The sequence below is a fragment of the Pinus tabuliformis genome, chromosome Q (assembly GCF_031772625.1).
Source record: "Pinus tabuliformis cultivar Carrire ecotype Pingquan chromosome Q, CPIR1, whole genome shotgun sequence".
NCBI classification, from domain to species: Eukaryota; Viridiplantae; Streptophyta; class Pinopsida; order Pinales; family Pinaceae; genus Pinus; species Pinus tabuliformis.
The window spans coordinates 52,637,852-52,650,031 of record NC_142296.1 but is presented as its reverse complement, the minus strand read 5'-3'; the positions used below and the strand labels follow the sequence as shown (position 1 = coordinate 52,650,031).

The window sequence follows — 12,180 nt, the reverse complement described above, 5'->3', positions numbered from 1 at the left end:
TAGTTGTACATCTTTTCGTGCATGGATTTCCATCATGTCCGAGCACTCAGATGATCCACAGATTCATTATTATCAGCGATATGTACACTGGAGTTTTGTAAACCCATTCTCCATTTTGTAATGTAAACGATCCTAATAAGACAAATGTATGTAACAACCTAGGTACATTTATTTTTATGATGATGATTTCTATCCTAGGAGGTTTTTAGTCTCACCGATTCATGTGTGTTTCTAAACACGGATGATCGGCAGAGTTTTTCCCTCCAGTCTCACGCCAAAGCTAGGATGGATTTTGTCGTCAAGATATTAAATGAATCCTAATGTTATTTATGGAGTCTCTGTAAAAGTGATTTGGGAATAATTCTAACTATTTGGTTAGATTATTTTATTACAAGTCACTTAGTCTACTAGATCATATTTTGTGTCGCAAAAATGGGTAATTATTGAGGGTCTATAACGAACGGGTATTCCCCCTTCATGGGTTAGAAATGTAATATTTCATGTAAAAAAATATTTAGTGCATGGTCCCTCATAGTTAAACACCATGGCTAAATATTAGAGGGTTGGAAAAATTAATAATCCCCTCACGAGTCAATTAATTAAAATTTCTGGCTACAATAAATTAAAATGCTAAAGCCAAAAATTTAATTAATTTAGGTCCTTGGAAAAATTAAATTCTCCAACATTTAAAATTCGTGGGTTTTAAAGTTTTTGATTTTTTGAGGTCCCCGGCCAAGGGAATATTGAAAATTTCAAGATATTTTGAACCCTTGGGCCATAGTAGTTAAGTCAAAGTCAACTTTTTGCAGCAATTAACTCAAAATAATCATTTTTGAGTTAATTAAAAGAAAATTAAAAGTGAAATTCAAAATTCCTCAAAAAGTAACTTTATTTCAACGGTGATGATTAAAAGATCATTTGATCTTCATCAATGGTTGAGATTTCTTTAACGGGGATCAAGCCAACTAACTGTTGGAGAATTTTTCTATAAATGAGAGGCCTGTCTCCATTATTTGCATCTAATTTTTAAATCGTGTACTTGCTCTAAGAAAGCTCTTGTAACTTTCTTCTGGTTAATAAAACGCAAAGACTTTGAGGTTTTAGATCGCAGTGTTCCTCTTTCAGATTTATGTGGTAATATTGTTCTTAATACTTTGCTGCTTTTATTTACATTTGCTGGTTAATAGCCTTTGAGGATTGATCTGTGTACGAGTATCTTGCACAGATTTCTGAGTTTTTTAGAATATCATTTTAATTTGATAGAAGTAGTAGGTATCTCTATTTCTTGATAATTTTATGATCATTTTTTAAATCTCTTTTAATCTAACAAACAAATTTAAGTGTGCAGAAGTTATGATTCATAATTTGGGTGTTTGGGGAAGTCCTCAGCTGGACCAACTGATTCTCAGTTTACAGAATCTAAAAGAGTCCACTATCTTTTTAATTTATGAAGTCATTTTATAGAATTTTTTATTTGCAAGGTTTTTCTTGGGCTTGTGCCTCTTTAAAATTTCAAATTTATTTCTAAATATTGTGAAAAATTTGTTTAAATCTAGCTAATAGTGAGCTTTGATATGCAGATTTGCTAGATCTGTAGAATAGTATTGTAAATTTGTAAATAGAAAATTTCTAATTCATTGGGGTTCTGGGTATTTCATATTTTTGTATATACATGCTTTAGGGTTTTCTGTCTTTTATTTGTGCAGGAAAAAATCTGAAAATTGCAGGTGGTTTTGGTGGATTCCAGAGAGAGATCTAAGCCTCGGAGGGCATCTCCATTTTGTTTGCAGGTTGAAGATAAATTTCAAGAAGATCGTGGGAAGCTTTTTTTTAGGACCTTGAGGCCCTATGCTAGCCATCTACAGCCTCTTTCTCGGCCTCCCTTTTAGCCTTACGGCCTCCCCTCTTTCACCAAAATTCTCTCACTAATTTTTCCTAAAAATTTTCCAAAAAAAATTTAACAAATTTTAGCAAAAAAATTATGAGTTTGGCATTTGCATTGGAGAATTTTCAGTGACTTGGGCAGCCCATCTTCAAGTGTCTTCAAGCCCCCAGGGGTTGATTGGTGCACATCCTCTAAACCCTTACCTCTTTCATTGATTTAATTGAAAGAAAGATTAATATTGGCATAAAATTTTAGTTATCTAAAATTTAACAGCAAATTAATTTGCATTTTTCACTGCATTACATTTCAGAAATATAATTACTTTCATAAACTTTTGCATGCTATTTTCTGAATATTATTTCACTGGTTTTTAGTAATTTTCTGAGTTTTTAGATCAAACACGTCAACAGATCAGAAATAATTAAACTCGGAAATTTTCTGAATTTAGCAGCAGATTTAATTTACATTTTTACTGTTATATAATTGTTGAAATAGAAGTTAGTTTCAGTAACTTTCGCAAACAAATTTCTGAAAATTGGTTTACTGTTGTTCAATGGTTTATTTTTGTGTTTTTTAGTTCAAATACATCAATAGATCAGAAAGAATTAAACTCATAAATTTTCTGAATTGTAGTTATCAGTTTGTTATTTAAAATTTTTTGTTGTTATAAATAGAAATATTTGAATATTGCATGGTTACAAGACTGTTGTTTTAGAATATATTGCTGGTTTTAACATTTGATGTAAGAGAAGATTACTAGACTCATATTTCATTAATGTGATCTGAGTTTAAAACATTTAGTTTAATTTCTGAAGTTCATTTGTTTTTTTACATGCTTATGCAAGTAGAACTAATCTAGTTTTACTTATGCATTTAATGATCTTGATTGAGTATTTCATACAAATGAATTTTTGAATTTAAAAATGTTTTATTCAAACATTTTACATTTCAGTCCATTGTGCATTTCAGTAATTACTTGTGCAGAATTTACATTTGGCAGTGTTGGTATAAGTACCTTCTTTAACATTTAGATCACCATCTTTCTGAGCCTTAAGTTAAGTAACATTTAAGGCATATTTTAGAAATAATTCTAGGCCCTCATTTAACTAAAATTAACCAAGTCTCTGCATTTCCCATAGTTTTAAGTTTTTCATTTGTATATGAGACAGTCGAGTATTTTCACCAACAGTTTCCCATCCTTTACTTGAACCTTATTTTCTTCGCAAGATAGTTGACTCCACAAGGCATTGGTATCACTTTCTTCGAATCATTTTGAATCCTTAAAATCTTGCTCAATCTAAAACAAGTATTGGTTGCTTAGCTGTGTCTCCCAGGTTGGTTGGTTCCCAACTAATCTTTCATTTTTCCATTTCCATAGGGTCTACCCCCCTTAGTCTGCTATTGGGAGACAACTCAAACGGAGTGATTGGAGATCAATGTGACAGCCTCCGATCTAAGTCATTGTCACGATGCCTAGACATTCTGTGCGACAACAGAGCGGAAGATGTTATTGGAAAATTGGCTGAGGTCATATCAGATGCAGAAAGGAGAGGAGATAGATCACTTCCTCCTCGGATTGCAAGGAATTCGTGACCATCTTACATCCGTGGGGTCTACACCGAATCCATAGTTTCTGGTCAGGACTGCTCTGAATGCAGTCTCCGAGGACTGGGAGATGTTTGTCCAAAGCAGTGTTGTTAAAATCCCGATAAAATCGCGATTTTTTCAAAAAATCGCGATTTTAACCATAACCCGATCAAATCGCGATTTTTATCCATAAAAATCGCCAATTTTTTTTATACCCGATTTTTTCGAAAAAATCGGGATTTTTCAAAAAATCGGGATTTTTTCGAAAAAATCGGGATTTTTTGTGAAAAAATCCCTACTGGCGCGGGCAGCGGGCTTTTATATGCAAAAATCGATTTTTTTTTTATTCATTTGGCTGTCCGCGCGGAGGAGGAGGAGAAGAGGTGAGGGAGAGCAGCTGAAGGGTTTCCGTCAAATTTGGGAGCGAATCCAAGCGTTTTTAGGAGGAATCCAAGCCAAGATCACCAATTTGTCCGTAAAAAAGGTATGTAGATTAATTTTTTTTTGTTTTGCTTCTATAAAAAATTTGTTTTTCATTGTTTTTAAAGAATTTTTTGAAATTTTTCATTGAATTGGGATGGGTTATTTGTTATGACTATGAGAACCAATTTTTTATTTTTATTTTCTCATTTTTTTTAAACATTGTTTATTTTTTTTTAATTTTCATTGTTTTTTGGCATTTGGTTGGGTAACTTGGGTTTGGAAATTGGGATTTTGGAAATAATTAACTTGTAATTTTGTAAATGCTAAATTGTAATTTGTATTATGTAATCCTAAATTCCTATTTCCTAATCCTTATTTTTCCATAGGTTTGCAAATTCAAAATTCAAAAACAAACATGCCAAGGAAATTGGATCCTTTCTGGGAATATGGTGAACCTAAAACTCCGAATGATAGACAAAACTTGTATTGCAAGTTGTGTGGAAAGGAGATATTCGGGGGGGTGTACAGGTTGAAGTTCCACCTTGCACAAATCCCTGGACGTAATGTGGAGCCCTGTAAAAATACAAATGCTGAAATTATCCGAAAAGCCATGAAATCATTGGGAGAATTAGAGCACACTAAAGAGGCCAAAGAAGAACTTTTGAGGCAACTAAAAAGGTCAGCTGAAGGAAGTGGGCCAAGTGGCACTGGTTCTACTGCAGCGTCAGTCAATCCGGTAGCTGCATCATCATTTTTTGTTCCTCGAACCACACCTGGTGCACAACCAACTATCGGTTCAATGCTAAAAAGAAATGAAAAACAACAAGCTGACAAGTTGATGACAAAATTTCTCCTCTGGAGTGATATTCCTTTCAGCATTGTAAGGAATAATCCATTTTTCCAACCTACTGTTGATGCTATTGCCAGTGTTGGCCCGGGGTACAAAATCCCTTCTCTTCATGATTTCAGAGGCCGGCTTCTTCAAGATGAAAAGCGTGACTGCACCCAAAGATTGAAGGATTTTAGGGCATCATGGGCACAAACAGGATGCACTGTTATGTCAGATGGTTGGACTGACCAAAAGGGGAGAACCCTTATAAACTTCTTGGTTAGTTGTCCCAAGGGGACTATGTTTATCAAATCTATTGATGCAACTGATCAAATCAAAGATGCAAGAACTTTATGTGATTTGCTGGATGTGTTTATTTTGGAGGTGGGTGCAGAAAATGTTGTCCAAGTCATAACGGACAATGCTGCAAATTATGTTGCTGCTGGTAGAATGCTTATGGACAGGCATCCTACTTTATTTTGGACACCTTGCGCTGCCCATTGTATTGATTTGATGTTAGAGGACATAGGGAAAATTCCCTTTGTCAAAGAGACTGTTGACTCATCAAAAAGCATCACAAAATTTATTTACAATCACACATCTGTGCTTAGCTTGATGAGACAATGCACCAACAACAAAAAGTTGGTGCGCCCCGCCATTACACGGTTTGCGACGAGTTTCATATCTCTTCAATCCCTCTTGAAATCTATGTGGGATTTGAAGAGAATGTTTCTTTCAGAGGAGTGGCGTTCTTCGCCAATGAGCCGCAAACCAGAAGGAGAGGCCGTGTGCAGACTTGTTTCATACCAAGAAGACTTCTGGGCGGGAGTGCAGGAGGTGTGCGCTGTCACTGAACCTTTGGTAAAGGTTCTTCGGTTGGTAGATGGTGAGAAGCCCGCAATGGGCTATTTGTATGAAGCCATGGACAGGGCCAAAGAAGCCATTCGGTCCTACTATGATGACAAGGGAGATGATGGGTTCCAGAGACAACTCCTTCTATGGAACGTCATTGATGAGCGATGGAACAACACACTCCATCGTCCCATTCATGCTGTTGGGCTTTTCCTGAACCCTGCATTTTCTTATGCATGTGGGTTTGATTTTGATACTGAGGTCGTGGAAGGATTATTAACCTGTGTCCAGAAGATGGTGAGATCTCCAGAACAACGTATAGAGATCTCTAGACAAATTGAGACATATAAGATGTCAGGTGGCACATTTGGCTTTGAGATGGCTGTCATTGATAGGACGATTAAAATGCCAGGTATTTTTTAGTTTGTACTTTGTAACTTTGTTTCAAATTTCATTGTCTCTTCAAATTCCATTTTTTTCTTATGTTTATTTAAAATTTTATTTGTAATTTTGTTGTAGACGCATGGTGGAAGATGTATGGTGTCAGAGTACCCCTTTTGCAAAAGCTTGCCGTACGCATCCTCAGCCAAACATGCAGCTCCTCGGGATGTGAGCGCAATTGGAGTGTATTTGAAAAAATACACAACAAGAAGCGCAATAGGTTAACACTTAAACATTTAAAATATTGCAAATTTCCAAATAAATTTTTGAATTCATTAAACAGTATTTTTTTTTATAATATTAATTATTAATTATTATTTCATGAACTTTGTACAGGTTGGAGTCCCGTAGACTTAATGACATGGTCTATGTCTACTACAATCTTCGATTGTGGGTGAGGCAACTAGAGAAGACACCTGATATGGATGCCATCTCATTGGATGGGATTGACACCACTGCTGAATGGAGGGTTGAGACCGAGAGGCCTCTCATGGATCCCACTGAGGATTGGTTAGTGCAGGATGAGGGGGAGGAGGAGGGGGAGGAGGAGGAGGAGCAGGAGCAGGAGCAGGAGCAGGAGCAGGAGGTGACACCGCCTACCCGGGCTACCACTACCACCAGTAGAGGACGTGGTCTCCGTCTACCTACAGTAGCTGCTACTTCTACAGCTACTCCTTCAGCTTCTAGAGCACGTCAGACTCCACTGCCATTTCCACCACCACAGGCACCAGCATCTTCATCTAGGGGGAAAGAGAAAGCAGTGACATTTTCTCGCAAGAGGGGCAGAGGAAATCAATAGGATTAGAGTCTTAGACTTTCATTTTATTGTATATGACATTATGACATGATGAGATACATTATCATATTTTTTGTTGATATTTTGAGGCTGAGTTGGGACTCAGGACTTACTATTCAGGACATGATTCAATGTTATGTGTGATTTTAGCGCTAGAAATGATATTAAACATCTTATATATTAGTTTTTTTATCATATTTATGTGTCAATGTATTTATTTTATGTTGTAGATGGTTTAAATATTAAAAAAATTGAAAAAAAATGAAAAAAAATGAATATTGTTGTGCCAAAAGATTTTTTCCCGGTTTTTTCCGCTTTTTTCCGTTTTTTTCCCGATTTTTACGATTTTTTCCGCTTTTTTCCCGGCGCCGAATAAATCCCGATCGCGATTTTAACAACATTGGTCCAAAGTATTTTGGGCAGAGCGACTCTCCCTAGTTGGGAAGAAATGTGGGCAGCTCTTCAACAGGAAGAGATTAGGAGGTTGACCAAGGCGGGGAGTAGCGGTAAGGGAGTTCGAGTCAAGAAAGAGAAGGAGGAGGATGCGGCTCTAGCATCTGCGAGACAACAAGGGAAGAGGAAAAAGAAGGACATCTCCAAGGTCAAGTGCTTCAACTCTGGGGAGCTGGGACATTATGCATATCAGTGCCCCAGGAAGAAAGGCAAGGAAGAAGCTTCCAACTCAAAGGCAGCTCCAACAAATGTGGAGAAGGATGTCGACACTGATGACGATTGTGCCATGAGTGCTCATGCACCTCTAGAGAAGAGTTGGGGTGACATCAAGTTGTAGTCAAGAGGACTACATGCAAGGGGAGGATCTTTGAGGTGCCCAAACTCTTGGATCACATCCGGCTACGAGAGCCCTTAACGATCCCAAACTCTTGGATCACATCAAGCTACAGGAGCCCTTAACGGTAGTAGCATGATTACAGGTGTCAGATGGAGCAAGGTGTGATGGAGCGACAACGCACTGCTTGAGTGCAGAAGTCTATAGCAGCGCAGTGGAGGTTGCAGCAATGCGAGATGCACAGAAGTGGTTGCAGTAGTGCAGTGGCAGCAGAGGGAGAACAGGATAGCAGCAGAGGTAGCTTCAGCATCTCGAGGCTTCCAGACTGACCAGGATGTTAGTGTTTGGGTGAAGTTAGTTACTTACTTCTCGGTAACTGAGTTGTCGTGCAACAGTTAGCAATGGTAGTGCTATGGGCAGCTTGAGGCAGAGTTTTGAGAGGGAGCTGCAGTACAGATGTAGCAGTGGTAGTGGCAGTGTCATGAGCAACAATACAGGAAGAAGCAGTGCAAGGGATGTGAGGCAGCAGGCCAAGCATCAATACAGGTATCGATGCAGAAGATCAGTGTGTTGTTTCTATGGTGAAGCATTACTAGAGCACATTCCTCGCTAAGAGTAAGTGTTGATTTTTGGTAGCATTGGATGTGCTCTAGCGATGAAAATAGGTGGAGAAGCTAAGGCACATAAGATCTCCAAGACCCAAAAATCGTTTGGGGAAATTCCACCCGGATGAAGAGATATTAAAATAATTAATATTTTTAATAGGTTCCTAGGTCTAAACTTAGGGAAATAAAAATATTAATGGGTATTAATAAAGATAAGGGTGAGAAACTTCTAAGAGACGAGGATCAAATCTGTCTTAACCTTAGCCGTTGATTAGAGACTTAATCTTGGCCGTTGATTCATCAACAGGAAAAGTATAAGAGAAGACTTGAGCATCATTTGGAGAGGCATCGGCAGATACTCAGTATCTCAAGGAAAATCAAATCTCAAGAGAAGGAGATCGGTTTTAGAGGGAGAGTTGTAGGGTGGAGGAAGAGGAGGGCATCAATAGCAGTCCGTGACTGAGGAGGAGGTGACGCAGGGATAGTGGGAGATAGCGCAGGGAGAGACGCAGTCTAGAGGTGAGACATAGCCCTCACACAAGCTGAAGCAGAGAGACGCGGAGCCACTCAAAGCCACGCTGAGCCACACAGAGTTACGCAGAAGTGATGCAGGAGTGAGAGAAGGGTCTCCAAAGTGTCAGAAGTCAAAAAGGGAAAGTCTCAGGTGTTTTCTTTCAGTTTCTTTGTAACATCATTCCTTGTAAAAATGATTGTTGTTGAAGATTAATAAAACCCTCATCTGCTGCACTGGTTTTCTCGCATTGGGTTTTTCCGGGGACAATCGTCCAAAAATAATGGTGTCCCTTGTGTTGTCTCAGTTTATTTTAGTTGTTGATCTGTATAGTTGTGAAGGTTGCAATTGTGTTTACTTCGATGTTTATGTTATTAAATAACTTGTTAATGTAAAGAACAAGTCGGGGATAGTAAACCAGATATTGCAGTAGGGGTTTCTGATGTGTTAGATTTAGAAATTTTCATTTTGACTTTCCAATTCCTAATGACCTTTGGACTTCCAAATGACTTTTGGAATTACATATGACTCTTGGTATTATATGTCATTTGGACTTCCATGGCTCTTTTGTCCATACATGACTCTTGGACTTCCACTTATTTGTCTTTACAATGATTACACCATTACATCATAACTTCCACATCATCATGTAGTGAGACATGACAAGTCACTATCCTTGATGACTACGACTCATAGTGACTGATGACATGGATTTTCTTCAATGGGTGACATGGCTGACGCTCATGTCTCTTTTTTGAATGCAGCTTCCGACTGTTGATGTCTTCACCCTCCAAAGGCTCTTTTATCTTATGGAGTTTTCAAGGCGCTTTGATCGTCAAGACTTCAATGTGTTATTTGTTTTGAAGGCTTCCTTTGGCTGCCTTCTTTTCCCGATCTTCTTCATGCATGCTTGCCATGTTGTTCCTGAAATACCTGTAACTGCAATCACTCGTGACAAGCAACCATCAGCCTGAAAATCTCCTATTCTAACATGTTTCATGCAGATTTTTTGTTCATGCCTTATCAATGCGCTTGGAAGGAGCAAGGAGAGCTTTTGGGCACAAGGGCGCACATCAAAAATTTGAAGGGCTGGAGGGCAGAAGCTTTAAGGATTTGGGATGTGCTCATGCGCTCAAAAAAGAGAGACACTCAAGGGAGGGCGCAAAGCGCATGTCTAAAGGATGAAGGATAAGGCTTCGGGCTTCCCAAGTGCATTGTGCGCTCAAGGGAGACAAGGAGGGTGCATGGTGCAGAGCTGAAGGTTGAAGAGAGAGGCTTCAGGGCTTTGGGGTGCACTCATGCGCTCAAGAAGGAAAAGAAGGACGCAGGCCACATTGTCGAAGGACGAAGGATGAAGCTTCAGGGCTATAGAGTGCGCTCATGCGCTCAAAGGTCAAGGAGGGTGCAGGGCCATTGTTGAAGGCTAAAGGGGTTGGGCTTCGAGTCTTCGAGGTGCGCACATGAGCTCAAAGAGGGTGCACTTCTTTGAGTCGAAGGAGTGCACTCTGTTAGCGCTTGAAATTTCACCTCAGGCTGAGAAAGGTAAACCTCAAGGCTACATCAAACCATTTAGCCTCGTAGCTAGCCCTACAGGGCAGGAGAAGGCTCTCTCCGGTCAATCTCGGTAGATTTTCAATTGATGAGATGACCAAACGGGTAACACTGATATTAGGCTAGTAAACTGATTTAAAAGGTTGATTTGGGGTTTTTTGGGTTTTTGGTGGCAAATTGAGGAATTGCAATTTTGGGTGCGGGGATTTGACACAGTTTCTGCAGGGGGTTCCTTGGGGCGAGGTAGGAGACCGTGTTGATGCCTTAACTTGAGATGGATGATCAGGAATGAAAGATGAGGAGCTAAAGAGAGCAAACAATGACTTTGAATTCTCTTTAGACAGTAGAAAACATTGAAATTAAACAAATTTAAAAGCAGAGCATGGCTAGCATGAATTCATACTTTAACACTTCATTTGTTCAATATGCAGAAGTATAGAAAGGAAATGAATCACATAACAAAGCTTACAATAACATGGAGAAACACACCATCAACACATGAGTCCACAAGAATCCCAAAGATGACTGCAAAACCCTGGTCTTCCTTAGCCAAAAATTGCAGAGATACAAGTGAAATATACAATGATAGCTCCTCCCTCAAGAGTCCAACCATGAAAATGAGCAAGAAAGTACATAATATAGATGATCTAACCTCTTTCCCTACCTCCATGGGTCGAGCTCACTATCCTAGGAGCTGTTTGAACCACTTCTAAACTAAGCACTACAAAATAGGCAGTCAAAACAACTTGCCTCTATAAACTTGGAAACCAGTTCATACATTCAATTTTTACCCTTTACATGAAAAAATCTTCTAGAAGTGTTAAACAAGAGTGAAAGTATCCAAAAAGTGTCACAATTACATCCAAGAGGATCACCATTAACCTCAGAAAGTCGAAAAGAGTCAAATCTGCATTTTCTGAGTTGAACTGGTCAAATCTGGCAAAATTTTCTCAACGGGTCGCGCCCCTTTTCTCAACGGGTCGCGCACTTTGGAGCTCTGTTTGGGGCACTTCCAGGTGTCAGAATTGGGTGCAGGATAGCTCGTTGGAAAGGTCTGCGAGTCTACTTTCCAACCCAACTGGAATTTTTGAATTTGGAGTTCATTTGCCTAGTCAAAACTCAATTCTCCCAAGACTGCTTCTGCAACTCAAAAAAGGGGCAGAAAGTCAAATTTTGCATGTATTTTGACCTTCTGGAGGCCCAAAACTCCATAAAAACTCAAGTCCATCCATAGGCATATGTAACTTTGCATGAAAAATCTAGAAATGCTGAGTTTTTGCAAAAAGGAGCTGCCATGACAAAGGGTCTCACCAGGGGTGAGACCCGTTGAGGAGCCAAAACCTGTAAATTTCCAAAAAATGCCAAAATTACCCAAAATTCTCAAAAATTTTTGGGATTTGAGCTGTGGCTAGGCTAATGAGTGCCATGATCCTTGAGTGAAGCCTCAGCCAAGATATGGAGGGGATCGAGCCTCTTTCTCCTTTTTTGTGCCTTGGCCAACCGCCTTGGATCCGGCGATTGTAATTTTTACATTTCTCTAAAACCATCACACCTGTGCAAAAAGTGAAGGAGGTTTTTCTTCTTTGGCATGTTGTGGACAAAAACCTCTCTCAGTTTTCCAAAATTCATCTTTTATTGCTCTGGCACATCATTTGAGTGCGACTTGTCCCGATGTATGAAACAAGGAATTTTGTCGAAATGGAGCGAAATGAAGGGGATAGGGGGCTTCTAAATTCTTGGAGAAATTTTTGGAAGTAGGGAGGGATGTTAGGAAGCAGGCTAAAGTGGAATCTCAGAGATTGAGTGAGGGGAAGGGGTCCAAAAGGGCAAAACACAGGCCCAACCTAGAAAATTGCCAGGTTGTAGCTAGAAACTAGGGTTTGTGCAAAAATGAGGAATTTGGCGGATCTAAG

The 12,180-nt window shown here is 39.1% G+C and overlaps 2 protein-coding genes across 2 annotated transcripts in view; one reads left to right on the top strand and one right to left on the bottom strand.

The window, feature by feature from the left end:
- The window catches only part of LOC149218262 (uncharacterized), a 595,146-nt gene that overhangs the window by 197,720 nt on the left and 385,246 nt on the right, over positions 1–12,180 (bottom strand). The window lies entirely within an intron of this gene.
- On the top strand, positions 5,383–6,533 carry LOC149218263 (uncharacterized). Its single transcript, XM_089382373.1, has 2 exons — positions 5,383–6,237; positions 6,354–6,533. The coding sequence occupies exon 1, from the start codon at positions 5,433–5,435 to the stop codon at positions 5,997–5,999; it is 567 nt and encodes a 188-aa protein (XP_089238499.1). The 5' UTR covers positions 5,383–5,432; the 3' UTR covers positions 6,000–6,237; positions 6,354–6,533.